This window comes from Mauremys mutica, chromosome 9 (assembly GCF_020497125.1).
Source record: "Mauremys mutica isolate MM-2020 ecotype Southern chromosome 9, ASM2049712v1, whole genome shotgun sequence".
NCBI lineage: Eukaryota > Metazoa > Chordata > Testudines > Geoemydidae > Mauremys > Mauremys mutica.
Window position 1 is genome coordinate 46,351,465 of NC_059080.1, and position 17,971 is coordinate 46,369,435.

Sequence of the window (17,971 nt, forward strand, 5' to 3'; positions counted from 1 at the left end):
TGTCAGCTGCAGTGTTTTGAGCCATTGCTGTAGGATAATGCAATATTTTTATTATATAATCAATACCTAGCTCTTTTCAGCAGTAGATCTCAGAGCATTTCACAGTTTTTAATATATTTAGCCACACACAGCTGTGTGAGGCAGGGCCCTGCTATTATCCCCATTGTACTCATGGGAAACTGAGGCACTGAGCAACTTGCCCCAGGTCACACAGGAAATCTGTGGCAAAATTGAACCCAGGTCTCCCAAGCCCTCGGCTAGTGCCCTAGCTGCTGGACCACCTGATTGGGGACAATGATAATCACTAATCCTCCTCCTTCTGCCATTTTACTTAATACAACCACCCAGTTATGCCACCTTCCCAGTGACCAGTACCAAAATCAACAGGACTGCTTTGCAGTCAGGTGCTGCTCAGTGGACTGGAATCTTACCTCATTTATACCAGTGTAAATCAGGAGTAATTGCATGGAAGTCAGCAGAGTAACACTGGTGTAAAACTAGTGTGAGGGTGGTAGAATCGGGCCCTTTGTGGCATTAGTGAAATACTCCCTGGGCAGGAATCCTCCATTCTGATGCTGCCAGGGTGGGTGAGCTGGGCACATAAGCGCTCTCCTGCTCTGCTTTAGTTTGGGGGTTTCCCTCTGGTTCAACTTCTCCTCCTGGTAGTACTTCTTGTTTTCCTGTGTGCAGTTGCTAGGTTACCATCTGGCCTTCCAACCACTGCTGGGCTGCCACCTGGTGGGAATCTTTGGGAGACACTGTTACTTAGGAACCATCCTGATTCCTGGGTGGGCATCATGCAGCTTCTGTCTCCCTCCTCTTTTTTTCTTAAGGATTAAAACTATCTAGGACAACAATCGCAGTGCATGAACAAGCTTCTCTGCTGCTGCTTCTAGCTGGCATGGGAACCTCCAAGAAAAGGAGAGGAAACAGTGGTTTCAGGTTTCATAAAACTAGCTCAGATTTGAAACCCCCCCTTTTTTGCCCCGCTATTATTTAATTTAAGATAGTGCTTTCCTCCAGGACAGCTAGGTTCTGTTCCCGGCTCAGCCACTGACTCACTGCATGACTGTGGGCAAGTCACGTCCATGCTTGGTGATTCCATTTCCCCAGCTATAAATTGGGCAGAACACTCATCCATCTTTGTGGGATCTCTGCCTATTGATTATTGTACCATAATTTAAGGGTGATCAATTAAATCCAAGTTTTTTCTAGCAACTTGGGCTCGGCATTAGGGTTGGATGAGTCCCCTTCAGAAGCATATCTGGCAAAAGCAATTGCCCTGAGCAGGTATCATCACTGTATTTATTTGATGTTAGTGTTTCCTGTCTTCTAACCAACCTTCTTTTCTCACAGTTATTCTGTATTTGTCTGTCATTCTGCCCTTCTCTGCATCACTCTTCACCCTATCTAGTCCCTTGCCATTTCACCTATAATCTCCACTCAGCATGACACAACCCAGATAAATTTGAGTTCAGATCAGACTCAGCCCATGATATTCATAAGTGGTTTCAAAATTAAGGTACAAACCTTCCCTTCCATCCCTGGCTCTGTTTGGCTCAGGCAAGTACTAGCACCTCCAGAGAAGTCTTCAAACCTTCCCTCCATACTGTACAGGCCTCTTGGGTTTGCAAATGTGGTCCTGATTCAAGAAAGCACCTAAGCGTGTACTGAACTTTAAGCACCTGTTTAAGGCCCAGTGCCCTTCCTGCAGAGGAATGCTTTGTTGGCTCATGTCCTTAAGCTGGAAGTGTTGTGGGATCAGGCTTTCTCATGAGATTTCAGGAGCTCTGATTGGGCCAGCAGTGCCCACAAGAGAAGCCTCAATCCTGGAATCTAAGCACTGTTGTTTCTGGACCTAGATGCTTGTTCTGGACCTTCTGCTGCTTCTCAGGAAGCTTGTATGATCTTGATTCCTACTTGTCCCATTCAATCCCCTCCTTCCTCCAGCCCATTTTATAAGTAGGATTACCCCCTCCACCGAATGCCCAAGCCTAATGAATTGCTCTTGGGGATTGTCTGTTACCAGATAAAGATGTGAAGGATATACCTATTGAGCCTGGCCAGTCATTCAAGTACAGCTGGAAAGTGACGACTGAGGATGGGCCGGCTGGCTCAGATCCTCGCTGCCTGACCCATTTCTACTACAGCTCCATCAACCCAGTCCGAGACACGGCCTCGGGGCTAATCGGCCCCCTCTTGATCTGCTCTAAAGAATCAATGGATCAGAGAGGGAATCAGGTGAGCTCTTCCCTTTCAGAGTAATCACCTTTGGAGCTGCAGGACAAAGCCATTGCGGTGCGACATAGTGACACTGCACCGCAGCTTCCCAACATTTGAATTTTCCCATTGTGATAATGCATCATTGCTTGCTAATTTTTCATCCTTAGGGACAGATCCCAAAGCCCTTACGTAGGCAGATCTCTCATTGGTTCATGTCGGAGGTTTGCTTGGCTAAAGGGCTGCAGAATTTAGTCTTTACTTTCCATGACACCAATATTAATCAGAACTGACAAAACCTGTGTCTGTTCCCTTGATTTCAGTGCAGACATATGGTTACCTGCTCTGGACAGCTGGTTCTGCTGTCAAGTGCCTGGACATATATCCATATGATGGGTAACTTACATTACTAAAAGCAGCAAAGAATCCTGTGGCACCTTATAGACTAACAGACGTTTTGCAGCATGAGCTTTCGTGGGTGAATACCCACTTCATCGGATGCAAGTAGTGGAAATTTCCAGGGGCAGGTAAATATATGCAAGCAAGAAGCAAGCTAGAGATAACGAGGTTAGTTCAATCAGGGAGGATGAGGCCCTGTTCTAGCAGTTGAGGTGTGAAAACCAAGGGAGGAGAAACTGGTTCTGTAGTTGGCAAGCCATTCACAGTCTTTGTTTAATCCTGAGCTGATGGTGTCAAATTTGCAGATGAACTGAAGCTCAGCAGTTTCTCTTTGAAGTCTGGTCCTGAAGTTTTTTTGCTGCAGGATGGCCACCTTAAGATCTGCTATTGTGTGGCCAGGGAGGTTGAAGTGTTCTCCTACAGGTTTTTGTATATTGCCATTCCTAATATCTGATTTGTGTCCATTTATCCTTTTCCTTAGAGACTGACCAGTTTGGCCGATGTACATAGCAGAGGGGCATTGCTGGCATATGATGGCGTATATTACATTGGTGGACGTGCAGGTGAATGAACCGGTGATGGTGCTGATCTGGTTAGGTCCTGTGATGGTGTCGCTGGTGTAGATATGTGGGCAGAGTTGGCATTGAGGTTTGTTGCATGGATTGGTTCCTGAGCTAGAATTACTATGGTGCAGTGTGCAGTTACTGGTGAGAATATGCTTCAGGTTGGCAGGTTGTCTGTGGGCGAGGACTGGCCTGCCACCATGGGAAGGAGACTCTGGAAAAATTCCACCATGATTTCAACAGCTTCCACCCCACCATCAACCTCAGCCTGGACCAATCTACACGGGAGGTCCACTTCCTAGACACCACGGTGCAAATAAGTGATGGTCACATTAACACCATCCTTTACCGAAAACCTACCGACCGCTATGCTTACCTTCATGCCTCCAGCTTCCATCCCGGGCACACCACAAGATCCGTTGTCTACAGCCAAGCACTGAGGTACAACCGCATCTGCTCTAACCCCGCAGACAGAGACCAACACCTACAAAATCTCCACCAAGCATTCTCAAAACTGCAGTACCCACACGAGGAAATAAGGAAACAGATCAACAGAGGCAGACGTGTACCCAGAAGCCTCCTACTGCAAGACAAACCCAAGAAAGAAACCAACAGGACTCCACTGGCCATCACATACAGTCCCCAGCTAAAACCCCTCCAACGCATCATCAGGGATCTACAACCCATCCTGGACAATGATCCCACACTTTCACAGGCCTTGGGTGGCAGGCCAGTCCTCGCCCACAGACAACCTGCCAACCTGAAGCATATTCTCACCAGTAACTGCACACCGCACCATAGTAACTCTAGCTCAGGAACCAATCCATGCAACAAACCTCGATGCCAACTCTGCCCACATATCTACACCAGCGACACCATATGGACACCATCACAGGACCTAACCAGATCAGCCACACCATCACCGGTTCATTCACCTGCACGTCCACCAATGTAATATACGCCATCATATGCCAGCAATGCCCCTCTGCTATGTACATCGGCCAAACTGGACAGTCTCTAAGGAAAAGGATAAATGGACACAAATCAGATATTAGGAATGGCAATATACAAAAACCTGTAGGAGAACACTTCAACCTCCCTGGCCACACAATAGCAGATCTTAAGGTGGCCATCCTGCAGCAAAAAAACTTCAGGACCAGACTTCAAAGAGAAACTGCTGAGCTTCAGTTCATCTGCAAATTTGACACCATCAGCTCAGGATTAAACAAAGACTGTGAATGGCTTGCCAACTACAGAACCAGTTTCTCCTCCCTTGGTTTTCACACCTCAACTGCTAGAACAGGGCCTCATCCTCCCTGATTGAACTAACCTCGTTATCTCTAGCTTGCTTCTTGCTTGCATATATTTACCTGTCCCTGGAAATTTCCACTACTTGCATCTGACGAAGTGGGTATTCACCCATGAAAGCTCATGCTGCAAAACGTCTGTTAGTCTATAAGGTGCCACAGGATTCTTTGCTGCTTTTACAGATCCAGACTAACACGGCTACCCCTCTGATACTTTACATTACTAAGGGATGCCTTTATATTTGAGATCAGAGCTGATGTTACAGAAACACAGCAGCTGGGTTATATGAAATAATTCATATTGTAACTCACACCTATGCTCTCCTGCCACTGAAGGATCTCAATGATTCTGGAATAATAATCCCTAGCTCTTTTCATCCATAGATCTCAAAGCACTTTACAAAGGAGTCAGGATCATTATCCCCATTGCACAGATGAGGAAACTGAGGTATGGGGAGGGGAAGTGACTTTCCCAAGGTCACCCAGCAGGCCAGTGGCAGAGCTGGGAATAGAACCCAGATCTCCTAAATTGCAGTCTAGTGCTCTATTCACTAGCCTGCACTACCTGAGAGGAAACAGCCTCATAAGTGCACAGGTCACTAACATATCCATGGCACCAGGTGCATAGTAGTGTAGCAGCAACATTAAGAGCAAGGGAGTGTGTCATAAGGCACGGCCACCCCATAGCACTCCTTTTTGCCCAAGCATGGCACTGCCAGCACTCCCTACCTCAGTTTCCTTCCCTGAGGTGGATCACCTCAGCTCTCCAACACAGGTCAATGCTGGAGATGTGGCTTGGCCCTCCAGCCGTGTCACAATGAACATGACCCGTTCCGTGGTAACAACAATCCAGCTAAAAGCCCCAACAAACAAAAAGGTTCTTCTGCCATCAATGGGTGTCTTTTTAGCCCACCATTTGTGTCCTGGTCCCAGCCCCTTTCTGGGTTACCTTGGTGTCTTCCCTGCTCCAACACAGGGCACTCAGCCCCAGGCTGGTGCCCCTGGAGGACCCGGCTTTCTGCAAACCCTGGCTCATGGCTGCACATCCCAGACTGAGCTCTTTCAGCCCTTTGATGAGGCCCACTGTCACCTAGCCCCCTTAGTCCTGCCCCTTCAGGAGGGGAAGCAGCAAATCCCTTATCGCACAGGTGGGGCTGGTCCCATCTCCCCAGAGTATCACACACCCTGTTCATGAGACAGACTATTTGTTTTTGTTCTAGTCCTGTCTCTGTGGCCCTGAGCAAGGGCCCAATCCTACAGAGTGCTGACCCCTTCAATGTCCTCTTAAGACACTTGGAGTTAAAATTAATGAGCTCTGACAACAAAATCTATTGACGTTTTCTTAAATTCCCAATACGTATGGTCAGTGACTGGGCTTTTGGCTACTGCCAGGGTTGTGTTGGTGTCAAGTGAAGGTAGAATTTGGCCCCAAAGGTTCAGACGTTTGCTTTGGATGAGCATCTAACACGTGTCTGCTCCTCCAGAGTGCACTCCTGGGCAAGGAGACTTGCAAGAACAAGCTTTCATGGCACATTTCCAGTGCTTCTCTTTGGGTTGAGGCATGAGTTGTGCTTTCTGCAAAGAGCTTCTCCCAACCCTGGTTGTAATATGAACACAGAACAGCTTTGTGTTCAGCCTGGCTGCTGCAGCTCACTCTGGAATCTACCATCTCAAGAGGTGAAAGTAAGCCGGTACGCCCCAGTATGGCCTACCGGCAAGAGCCTTTGCGCTGTGCAGGGGCGGATCGGCTTCCCCTGGCAGCAATTTAGAGGGCCTGGGACTCCCAGCAGCAGCCGGAGCCTTGGGCCCTTTAAATTGCTGCCAGAGCCCTGCTGCCGGAGCCCTGGGGAAGCGGCGGGGCTCAGACGCAATATAAAGGGCCCGGGGCGCCTGCTGCAGCTACCGCTCCGGGCCCTTTAAATTGTCCCCGGAGCCCTGGGGTAGCGGCAGCGGGGCTCCAGCGGCTATTTAAAGCAGCGGTCCCCAACCTTTTTGGCACCAGGGACCGGTTTCGTAGAAAAAAAAATTTCCGCGGACCTGTGGGATGCTTTTAGGACGATTCAAGCGCATTACATTTATTTTTGTACTTTTCTTTCTATTATTATTGTAATATATAATGAAATAATTATACAACTGACCATAATGCAGAATTAGTGGGAGCCCTGCCCCCTATCTGACCCCCACCCACTTCCTGCCCCCCCGACTGCCCGCCCCCCTCAGAATCCCCGACCCATCCTGCTCCTTGTCCCCTCACCATCCCCCAGAGACCCCCACCACCCTGGGACCCCACCCCTGCTCCCTGTCCCCTGACTGCCCCAACCCCTATCCCCCCCCCACGCTGAGTCCTGACAGACCCCCCCGGAACACCCACAATCCAACCCTCCCCATTCCCTGCCCCCTGACCGCCCCCCCAACCTCCGCCCCCTCTCTGTGCCCTGACTGTCCCCAGGACTCCCTGCCCCTTAGCCAACCCTCCTGGCCCCAGCCTCTTACCCCCGGCTCCCTCCTCACCCGGAGCCTCAGCGCCTCGCCTGACAGCTGCAGCGTGTCTCCGGCGGGGCCCGAGTTCCGCCCCGCTCAGAGCCGTGTGGTGAGGGGGCGGGGCTGGGAGCTCCACGCCGAGCGGAGGCAGCTAAGCTCAGCCCGGAGCTCGCAGCCCCGCCCCCTCACCACGTGGCTCTGAGGGGGCGGGGCTCAGGGGCCCCGCCAGAGACACGCCGCTTGATGTGCTAGGGGTTGGTTCGCGGCCCGGTTCCTAACAGGCCGCGGCCCAGTACCGGTCCGCGGCCCGGGGCTTGGGGACCCCTGATTTAAAGGATCTGGGGCTGTGGCAGCTGCTACAACCCCAGCCCTTAAAATAGCCGCCAGAGAGCTGCCGCCGCCTCCCCAGGGCTCTGGCAGCAGGGCTCCGGGGACGATTTAAAGGGTCCGGGGCTCTAGTAGCTGCTACCGCCCCTGGCCCTTTAAATTGTCCCCATAGCCTGCTGGAGCCCTTGGGTAGCTGTGGTGGGGCTCCGGCAGCTATTTAAAGGATCCGAGGCTGCAGCAGCCGCTACTGCCCCAGGCCTTAAAATAGGCACCGGAGCCCTGGGGTAGTGGCAGCGGGGCTCTGGTGGCAATTTAAAGGGCCAGGGGCTCGGCCACCGCTACAGCCCCAGGCCCTTTAACTTGCTGCCGGAGCACCGTCGTTGCTACCCCAGGGCTCTGGGGATGATTTAAAGGGCTCGGGGTGGTAGCAGTAGCCGAGCCCCTGGCCCTTTAAATTGCCATCGGAGCCCCACCGCCACTACCCCAGGAACCCGGCAGCGGCGGGGCTCCGGTGGCTATTTTAAGGGCTGGGGCAGTAGCAGTTGCCGCAGCCTTGGATCCTTCAAATAGCCGCCGGAGCCCCACCGCAGCTATCCCAGGGCTCCAGCAGGCTACGGGGACGATTTAAAGGGCCTGGGCCGGTAGTGGCTACTGGAGCCCCAGGCCCTTTAAATCACCACCTGAGCCCCCGGCTGCCGCTGCTACCCCAGGGCTCTGGCAGCGCGGCTTGGGTGGCAATTTAAAGGGCTCAGGGCTCCCGCTGCTGCTACCCTCTGGGGCCCTTTAAATCACCACCCGAGCTCTGCTGCTGGAGCCCTGGGGTAGCAGCAGTGGGGCTCTGGTGGTGATTTAAAGGGCCAGGGGCTCCCGGCTGCCGCTACTGCAGCAGAGCCCCAGGCCCTTTAAAGCTCCGCCAGAGGCCGGGGCCCCCTCTGATGGTGATTTAAAGTGCCCAGGGCTCCACTGCGGTAGTAACAGCTGGAGCCCCGGGCCCTTTAAATCACGCCCCAGGCTCCTAGCCGCCTCTGCAGCTGGTAGCTATGGGGGCAATTTAAAGGGCCCAGGGCTCCCAGCTGCTGCTACCACAGCCCCAGTCCTGGGCCCTTTAAATTCTGATTTAAAGCCCCTGGGTATTTAAAGGCCCCGCCTCTTCCAGTAGAGGCCCTGCCCCCTCCTAAGGACTCCAGAGTACGGGTAAGTTCTTTAAGTTACTTTCACCCCTGACCATCTCTGAACTCACCTAATATAGCTGCTGCCTACATACCGTGAGGCTCTAGGTTGGAGTTTAGCAGCAGCCATATGCCGGATACATGCACATGCAGGATGTGCAGCCACAGGACTCCACTAGCTGGCTGAGAGCACTGTCATACCCAATGGCTGAAGCGGCAGGGTGGGGGCAGGCCAGAGCAGGAGTCAAATGTGTGCATGGTGATGGGGTAGCAGCAGGTCAGTCTGCATCAGAGGCAGCCAGGACAATGGTCAGAGCTCTCTGGGGGTCAGTAGGCAAAAGATCCAAGCCCAGGGGCTGTGTCAGTGGGTTGGGCAGGCGAGGTCAGGCGAGGCAACGAGGCAGGGTTGGGAGAGGCAGCAACCAGCAGACAATGGTCTGTTGCTCAGACAGCTTCCTCTTTCTGTTGGGGCCTTTCTATAGTGCTCCTGTCCATCCAATCAGGGGCCTATAGGCCTTTAGCAATCAGGCTGTTGGTCAGGCAGGGATTAAATGCATTGCTGGGCACAGCAGCTAAGGCTGCCACCTGGTGGGCCTGGCTGCAGTACCAACGTCCTGCCCAGTCTTGGGTGATTGTTGGCAGGTACACTGTGACCTCTGAGTGTCAGTTTACATCCAGGCCAGAGCCATCCCAGATTATGAATAACCCCCTTCCTCTGTGATTCCCAGATGATGTCGGATGAGACGAGGTTTGTGCTGTTTTCGGTCTTTGATGAAAACCACAGCTGGTACCTGGCAGAAAATATACAGAGGTTCTGCACAGATGCAGCTACTGTGAACCCCCAGGATCCTGATTTCTATGCCTCAAATGTTATCCACAGTGAGTATCCCAGGGTGGGAGCTGTAAGTGGAGGACTGAAGGAAAAACCAGGATTATCCATACATAAGGACCTGTCTTACTTATTGGCTCAGCATTGTTATGGTAGATCATTGTTAGCTGATATTAGCTAGCAATGAATGACCTGATCTTGGGTTCTTTCTTGATTGTAGGCTGGTCATGACTGTCCTGATCTGGGCTCCTTCTGGAGGGGGAATGTGATCAACACCTGCTTGTTGTCAGGGAATGAACTGAAGTCTTAACTGTGAACAGTCTTAACACCTAGCTAAAATATAAAAGATTAGCTGCCATGTGAGACCAAAACACCGATAAAACTTCTCACACCCCATGCCTCTTCCAGGTATTAATGGCTACGTCTTTGACAACCTGCACCTGAAACTTTGCCTGCATCAAGTGGTGTACTGGTATGTCTTAAGTGTCGGTGCCCAGACAGACTTCCTGTCTGTTTTCTTCTCTGGAAACACCTTCAAACACAACATGGTCTTTAAGGACACGCTCACCCTCTTTCCACTTTCTGGAGAAACCGTCTTCATGAGCATGGAAAAGCCAGGTTAATAATTTTAGTTGTTTTATAAATTACTGTGCCCAGCTGCTGTGCAGTATATGTTAACAGAGACAGGTCAGCATGTTCCATCAGGAGCATTTTACGTGCATGAACTATAGGAATCAGCTAGAAAAATAACCAGCTTTATTAAGAGAGAGAGATTTATCAGAACTCAACTGAAACTGCATGAGCAAGTAAATTCCAGGTGCATCTGGTTCTGCCCTTCTCCCTCCCCTCCCACCTCCCCAGCTAGCTATTAAGTTACATCATCAGAACAGGTTTCAGAATAGCAGCCGTGTTAGTCTGTATCCGCAAAAAGAACAGGAGTACTTGTCGCACTTTCAAGACTAACAAATTTATTTGAGTATAAGCTTTCGTGGGTTACAGCTCACTTCATTGGATGCATAGAATGGAACATATAGTAAGAAGATATATATACATACAGAGAACATGAAAAGGTGGAAGTTGCCATACCAATTCTAAGAGGCTAATTAATTAAGATGAGCTATTATCAGCAGGAGAAAAAAACCTCTTCTTACTATATGTTCCATTCTATGCATCCGATGAAGTGGGCTGTAGACCACGAAAGCTTATACTCAAATAAATTTGTTAGTCTTGAAGGTGCCAAAAGTACTCTTATCAGAACAAACTCTTACAGTGCGGCTACCTTACAGAAGTTTAACATGTTTGAACACAGTTGTGAAGAATCAGCCTTGCTGGTGTGATGCTGACCATGATCTGGTGCCCAGTGTATAGATGAAGAAAAATCATATTCGGTATTGTGTGTGCTACCCACAGTCAAACCCAGCAGATTATAGCTTCAGAGAAGGACCTAATTTCCAGTCTCTGAAATCTTTCTTGGGCTCCAGAGAAACAACAGAGCAGAGCTGAGAAATACAACAGACACAGTTACATTTTGTGTCTGTTTTGGCCACTAACGAATGATGTGAAAAATGCTGAGAGATATAATGTTATTGTGAAGTTACCCCTATAAAAACTCTACATTTAAAAAATAGTTAAACTTCTAAACTTTTTTTTTTTTGAACAAGGAACTTTGAGAGTAATTCCCAGAGTACTTTATTCAGGTGCCAGGGGCAGAAGCTGATTGGTCATTCCCAAAAGACTTTAGAAAAGCCACAACCACAATTTTGGCCACTCGGATTCCCCCCTTATGGAATGCAACAAGCACCTTTAACTTGCCATCACTACTCCTTGAGTTGCAAAACTAGACTGTTCCACTCCTACAGAATCCCATGTGGGATGGGTGGTGGGACGCAGAGCCTTCTGCCTCAAGGGGACTGGTTTGACAAGGTAAATGCTGTTACCATCTAATGGTGATCTGATGTCTTATGTGAAGTGCCCAAATGGCTCAAGTCCCATTCCTAGTGGCAATAAAAAAGCTACCATCAGCACTGGTCTCCTTGGTGGCCATCTGAACACAGAGGCAAATGACTCAGGCCTTGATCCGTGAAGGAGGAGCTCTGTCTGTGCACATTCTGATTGACTTCCCTGGGACTATGCAAGGGTGTAAGAATCTGCCCGCATGGATCTGGCAAGATCAGGGCCTAAATGAGCCGGAAAGAATGAATACACCTTTCCCTTCTAGGGGCGCCTCTCTGGGATACATCGACAAGGACAGTGTGGAAGAAGTATATGCTGTCTCTTCATATGCTGCATCTTGTCTATAATAAATACAGGCCTTCAATCCCCAGGGCTGTCAATCTGGCACCTTTCACCCCCATCAAATGTACTTAAAACTGTATTTAAAATGGTTTTAAAAATACATCTGGACTGAGTCATGGTAAACAAGGTTCCACCACCTGAGAGTGCTGTTTCTATTCAGTAATTTGTTGTTTGTTTCTTGTCAAAGTGATCTGCAAATTATTCTTTTTAAAATTAGGCTTGTGCCTTTTTTTTGTTTTGTTTCTTTTAATTTATAGAGAAGGCCTTGAATTGTTTTAAGTCAGCTGTGGTTTCTGCTTGGTTTTGCAATGCCAGCATCATTAACTGTTTCACTGCTGATAGTTTTAGCAGAATTTCAGCTTTTCTGTAGTTGTGGGCAGAGCCTGGGTAGATTAGCACCACTTTTTTACCAGTACGAGTTATGCCATTGCATGACACTGCAGTGAGATCAGCACAGCACATGTACACAGATTTAAATTTTAAATAGCACCCAACATTCTTGCAGCCTTTTAAAAACTCAGAACAAATCTTACTGACAATATGTATAGCTGGAGAACAGACTATATTTTAGTGCCTAGTTGAGATTATTTTAAGTGTTTTTGTTCTGTTATAATGCATGCAAATTCTTCCATATACGCTCTGTCAAGTTTGTTCCAGCCTCCCATCCCAGTTCCCAAACGATAGTGAATCCCAATGTGCTGGGCCTGTGGCTTTCTGCTGGTGTCAGGAAAATCACTCTTAGTGAGGGATGGAAACACTGCTGGGGACAGTTCTGTGGAATGAGCCTAATTCCATCTGGCACCCCTTAGCATCTGGTGCATCTCAGCGCTGCAGTCCAGTTTCCTCCATGTACCTTTCATCTGTCAGTGTATCTGCTGAGCCCTTAAAACAAGTCACTGAACAGCTTGAATGTAGTAACTATAATTCCCATCATGGATCATGGCTGAGATTGCCAAAGCCACACCAAGGTGTGTGTGCCCAGGCTCCATTGGAATGAATGACAACCCAGTGTCCACATCCTTTAGGCAATTAGCCCGATCTCAGCCCACATATTTAACTCAGTCATTTAATCTCAGAGTTTACCTGCTGGCCTTTCTTCTTCCTCATCCCTAACCTGCCTGTCCCACTCACTGGATCAGACATTCCCAGTGGCACAGGCAGTCTAGTCACCGACTTTTATGGGAGTTGGGTCAGGCCTGTTATGATGCCAGTGTGCTGTGCAATCAATGCCAGCTTCCCTTGAGCTTTTTCCTGTTTCTGATTTGAAACAGCCACATGGGCACTGGTCACTCAGAGTTGTGCTTGTGGCTTTAACCCTTGGCCCTTTGCCCACCCTGGGGAGAATAAGAAAGTGGCATAATTGTATTTATGTAAGTGAATTTAGAACGGGTGAATGGCACCAGCCTATTTGATCACCAGGACCAGCACAGCCCCCCAAAGCAAGAGAAGGCCCTGTCCTCTCTGGTGAAGGAGAGGGGAGGGAACCCAGAAGTCAACAGTTCATGGGGAGAATTATCTAAATCTCTATTAGAATAATCTAAATCTAGATTATTGTTATTGTATCCAGTCTTGGCTGTTCAGAGTTGACCAGGCAGGAATGAGCTGGTCAGAGCAGTGGGGTGGGAAGAGAGGCTTTGTGATAGAGGGGCTTTGATTTCTTTTAACTTGAGCAGGAGAGAAATGTGACTGGGACTCAGGAGATCAGCGTGTGCAGAAGACATTCTGCACCATAGGTTCATAGATTCAAAGGGCCTCCTGCAGAACATAGGCCAGAGAACTGCCCCATAATATTCCTGTTTGAAATAGAGCAGATCTTTTAGAAAAACTGCCGGTCTTGATTTAAAAATTGCCAGTGATGGAGAATCCACTGCCACCCTTGCACAACCAACCAAGTATTGGCTCCTCTGAGATTTGTGAACTCAGATGACTGGATTCAAAGTCCAGAATGCTGACCATTATACCATAGAACCAGTGTAGTGTATCTGACAGCCCCAACCAAACCTTTGATGGGTTGATTCTGGAATCCCACTGGCACCTACATGTAAAGTTGCAGCCATTGTATTAACCACTTCATAGCTACTCTCCACCGAAGCCATTGTGGGGACATACCAGGTAAAGGTTATGGTACCAGGGATGCATTCAATTAATTAGGTTTGTTAGGGAGCATTAAAGCAATTAAAAATCCTTGCCAGGGTTAATTCTAAACACTGCCAGAAATGTTGCAGCACATGGAGACATGCATGACAGGTGAACCCAGTGTGTGATAGATTTCAGTGGGAGTGGAAACAAGAATGTCATTGGCTTATGCCATAAGCATTCTTAAAATACAGAGCTTGCTAATGAGGGAGCACCAGCTAGGTGATAACTCTTGAGATTTCCTGGTATGTTGGACTAATGCTGTTCTTTTGTCCTTTCCTGGGATAGGTGTATGGATGCTGGCATGCCTGAATCCTGACTTCAGAGACAGAGGAATGTGGGCAAAGTTCACAGTCTCCAAGTGCAACACTGATCCAGAACTGTATTCCTATGGGGAAGATTATGAGTTGATACCGGATTACTTGACAAATGAGGGCAATGGCCTTCAACCTAGGGGCTTCCCCAAGAATAAAAGATGGCGCAGGCTGTGTCTGAGAAAGCATCGTAATGTCACTTCTTCCGAAAAGGAAACAGAGACGCTCAACCCCCAGCTAACACCCTGCTTGAGAAAACCCAGCCAGCCCCTCAAATTCAATAACAGACTTCAAAACAGCAGGAAGAATTCCACGGACCCCTCTTCCAACAGCACATCAGTGCTGTCCGATCTACATGGCCTTTCCCTATCTTCTCAAACAGAGACTAGCTTTGAGCCAGTATCTTATGATTCCCTCTCAGAAGAGGCAGGATTGTCAGAAATGATCAGCCCTGACCAAGGATTTGTACACCCTTCTTCTGAAGGAAACTCAACAAGCTTAAGTGAAGTGGTCCATCATAACACAAGTTCAGCAAGAGCTGCAGCAGCTGGCTCATATCCAGAAGGAGATACTCTCTTCTTTGGAAAGCATAGACCAATTCAAGCTGTAGAGATGGCTAAAGAGAATTTAGAGCTGCACAAGTCAGTAGACAATGTGATGTTCCAACTAACTGCTCCATTAACCAACTTAGAAAAAATTCTTAAAGGGAATGTTACTTTGGCACAATTAAAAGAATCAGCACATGTGATGGGCCATCAGGAACCTTCTTTTAATGCTGAAGAAACTGGTCTTCAAGGGAATGATAGTTCACTGCAACGGAATGTCTCAAAACATGATTCTAGGTTTCAAGAAAGGATTCCATTACATGATGAAATGCCTCTAGAATTCAAGATTACATCTTTAAAGACACACATACCACTGAATGATACAATAGCTACAGAAATGACTTCATCAACTAATGATAACACTTTCCTTAAAGGGAATAGTACTTCAACATCATTAGACAAGTCAGCAGATAACACAAGTATACATGTCATCACCTATGTGAACAGTGAGAAAGCATTTATTAAAAGCAATGGTGCACCAATACAACTGGACACTAGGTTAGAAAATGACACCAGGCTTCAAGAAGAGGCTTCACTGGGTCCTTATGAAACTTCTCAAGAAGGAAAGTTAAATAGCCCAGCACATGGTACCATGCTTCAGGAGAACACATCAGCTACAAATGGAGAAGTATTCTTTGAAAAGACTGTAGAGAAGTCTTCAAATGATACAGGAATTCAAAGGACCCCTGCACCACATCAGAAAGATCTTCTCCTTGGTAGGACTAACATTGCGCTGTTAGATACCTATGATACAGCAGATCTGAGCCTTGCAGAAAACCGTCCATTAGACCATGAATCAGGACAGGATAAATCTCGTGATGGTCTGGGTCTTTCAAATGTAGAACACTCCTTGTCTGTCAGGCTAGCCCCAGATAAACTTACCAACAGTACAAGCCTTCTAAAAAAAACATTTCTGGGCCACAATGACATTTTTGCCACCAGTTATGTTACTACACAAAAAAGCGATGAATTAATACTGGGGACAAAGTTTCAAGAAGCTACAGAAAGCAAGGAAATGGCTGAAATGGAGAATGTTGACTTACTCAAATTAAATTTTATGGCCAATGAGAGGAAGCTTGAAAAGGCCCCTTTACAAAGCAGCAAGGACACATTTCTGAAACACAAGGTTACTGCGCTAAGTTTAGATGGGCCAAAAAATGAAGACAACAGCTTATTAGATAATGAGGAAGTTTATCTCAACAGGAAAGTGCCTCCAGCAGAGCTAGTGGACTTGATAAATGATACAGGTCTCCTGGAGGCCAGTTCATCAGACAAAGAAGGAACACTCCATAAAGGTAAGAGAATGGAGTTGGACTCGGACAACCAGACCCCTGGAAAGCTAGTGCAAAGGACAGCTGACAAGCTCTGTGATCAGAACTCTCAGGGATGCAGCGTTCATGTAAAAAAAAGGTCCCTGGAATCACATGGAACTTCACTGGAAGAAACAGAGGTGCAGCAAGGACTGGAGGATAAAGCCAGAGCATTGAAGGGAAGGCATAACTCTGGCAAACATACAGGAGGAATCGGAGCTATGCTCAGAGGCACTATCAAGATAAGTGACAACGACAGAGCAAACCCCCTTGCTGCTAGGCCACTCTTGGTAGACACAACAGCAAGAGATCATGGAGCAACTGGCACTGGTAACCCCACAGGATATATCAGGAGTGTGTCAGCTTCTCTTCAACACCATGCCAGCAGTCATGAGTCACCAGCAGTAGAGGGACACTATGACAACCAAGGTGACAGTGATACAACTCAGAGAGGAGGTAACTCCTTTCTGAAGGTGGAAGAGTCAGAGGAGGAGAAAACTAGTGCTACCTCTGCCTATTCAAGTGAGAAAACTACCAAAGAGAAACAGGAGGTAGGAACTGAGGCAGACACAAAGCCCAGTGCATCTGCAGGAGAGCACACAACGAGTATGGTCCCCATCTCAACACAGGTTGTGGGGCAAATGAGTGGAATTGGGACACCTGCAGTAACTGCCATGCAGCATAAAAGGCGTGTTGATTGGGAGGCACGTTTGAGCTTGCAGCCCAAGGGAAATGTGACAGATGGGGAAGTGAGCACCTTGGACCAGCAGGAGCTGAAGAAAACGTGGATCTTTGGTAAACTGCAGCGGGAGCTCGAATCTAGTGCTGTTAAGGACCAAGTATTAGGAACTGAATCTAAGGATTTTCCAGCAAGCAAAGAGGCCTCAGAGATCCTGACAAAACGGGCCTCCAAAGGAAACTATCCATTTCCCCAAGATGGCATGGCTCTCAATCAGACCCTTAAAGGGGACCAATGGAAGCTGAAGCACAGCCACCAAGAAAATCAAGTGTTTAAAAAGGAAGATGCCATTCCCCTGTCAGGTAGTAAAATACAGACACCAGAATGGAAGAAGGAGGCGCAGGAGGTAGATGGGACACAGAGCAGCAGGGAAAGCATCAGCAAAGCAAAGAACAGGAGCTCCACTCCTGGATCCGAGGAATATTTTGACACCCCTAGAGAACCCAATGCCCTAAACAACATGGTCAAGTCCAACATCTCAATGCCCCAGAAGGAAAAATCAGACTATGATGACTACAGCAAACCTGAAAGAGACACTGACGAGTTTGACATCTATGGGGAGGAGGACCAAGATCTGCGCACCTTCACTGGGAGGGTCCAGCAGTATTTCATTGCAGCTGTCGAAGTGCTGTGGGAATATGAGAGCCAGAGACCCCAACACTTTCTAAAAGTTAAGTAAGTTTTACCAGACACATCCTTCCCCTTGCATGAGGCATCTTTCCCACCCTATTGATTGCTTCCCCTTCTACAGAGCAGCATGGATGAACAAAGCCAGACAAGGCTTAGAGATCCATCCAGAGGATGTTAGATGGGGTGGGATCTGAGTTACTACAGAGAATTCTTTCCTGGGTGCTGGCTGGTGAGTCTTGCCCACATGCTCAGGGTTTAACTGATCGCCATATTTGGGGTCGGGAAGGAATTTTCCTGCAGGGCAGATTAGCAGAGGCCCTGGAGGTTTTTCACCTTCCTCTGCAGCGTGAGGTGTGGGTCACTTGCTGGAGGATTCTCTGCACCTTGAGGTCTTTAAACCACGATTTGAGGACTTCAATAACTCAGACATAGATTAGGGATTTGTTACAGGAGTGGGTGGGTGAGATTCTGTGGCCTGCATTGTGCAGGAGGTCAGACTAGATGATCATAATGGTCCCTTCTGACCTTAAAGTCTATGAGTCTATGAGGGTACAGGCCCCACCACGAGACAGACACTGAGTTCCAGCCCAGCCTGTCCTATTCATGATGCTCCACCCCAATAGAGTCTTGTCTTCCTCTTGAGTGCT

The 17,971-nt window shown here is 48.3% G+C and overlaps 1 protein-coding gene across 15 annotated transcripts in view; it reads left to right on the plus strand.

Moving 5' to 3' along the window:
- Nucleotides 1–17,971, plus strand: part of F8 (coagulation factor VIII) — a 147,270-nt gene that overhangs the window by 71,404 nt on the left and 57,895 nt on the right. For all 15 annotated transcript variants that reach the window (XM_045029655.1, XM_045029649.1, XM_045029648.1 and 12 more), the window contains 4 exons: nucleotides 2,030–2,241; nucleotides 9,195–9,345; nucleotides 9,704–9,913; nucleotides 14,015–17,369. In XM_045029655.1, the coding sequence (XP_044885590.1) occupies nucleotides 2,030–2,241; nucleotides 9,195–9,345; nucleotides 9,704–9,913; nucleotides 14,015–17,369 (3,928 nt within the window). The remainder of the gene's footprint in view (nucleotides 1–2,029; nucleotides 2,242–9,194; nucleotides 9,346–9,703; nucleotides 9,914–14,014; nucleotides 17,370–17,971) is intronic.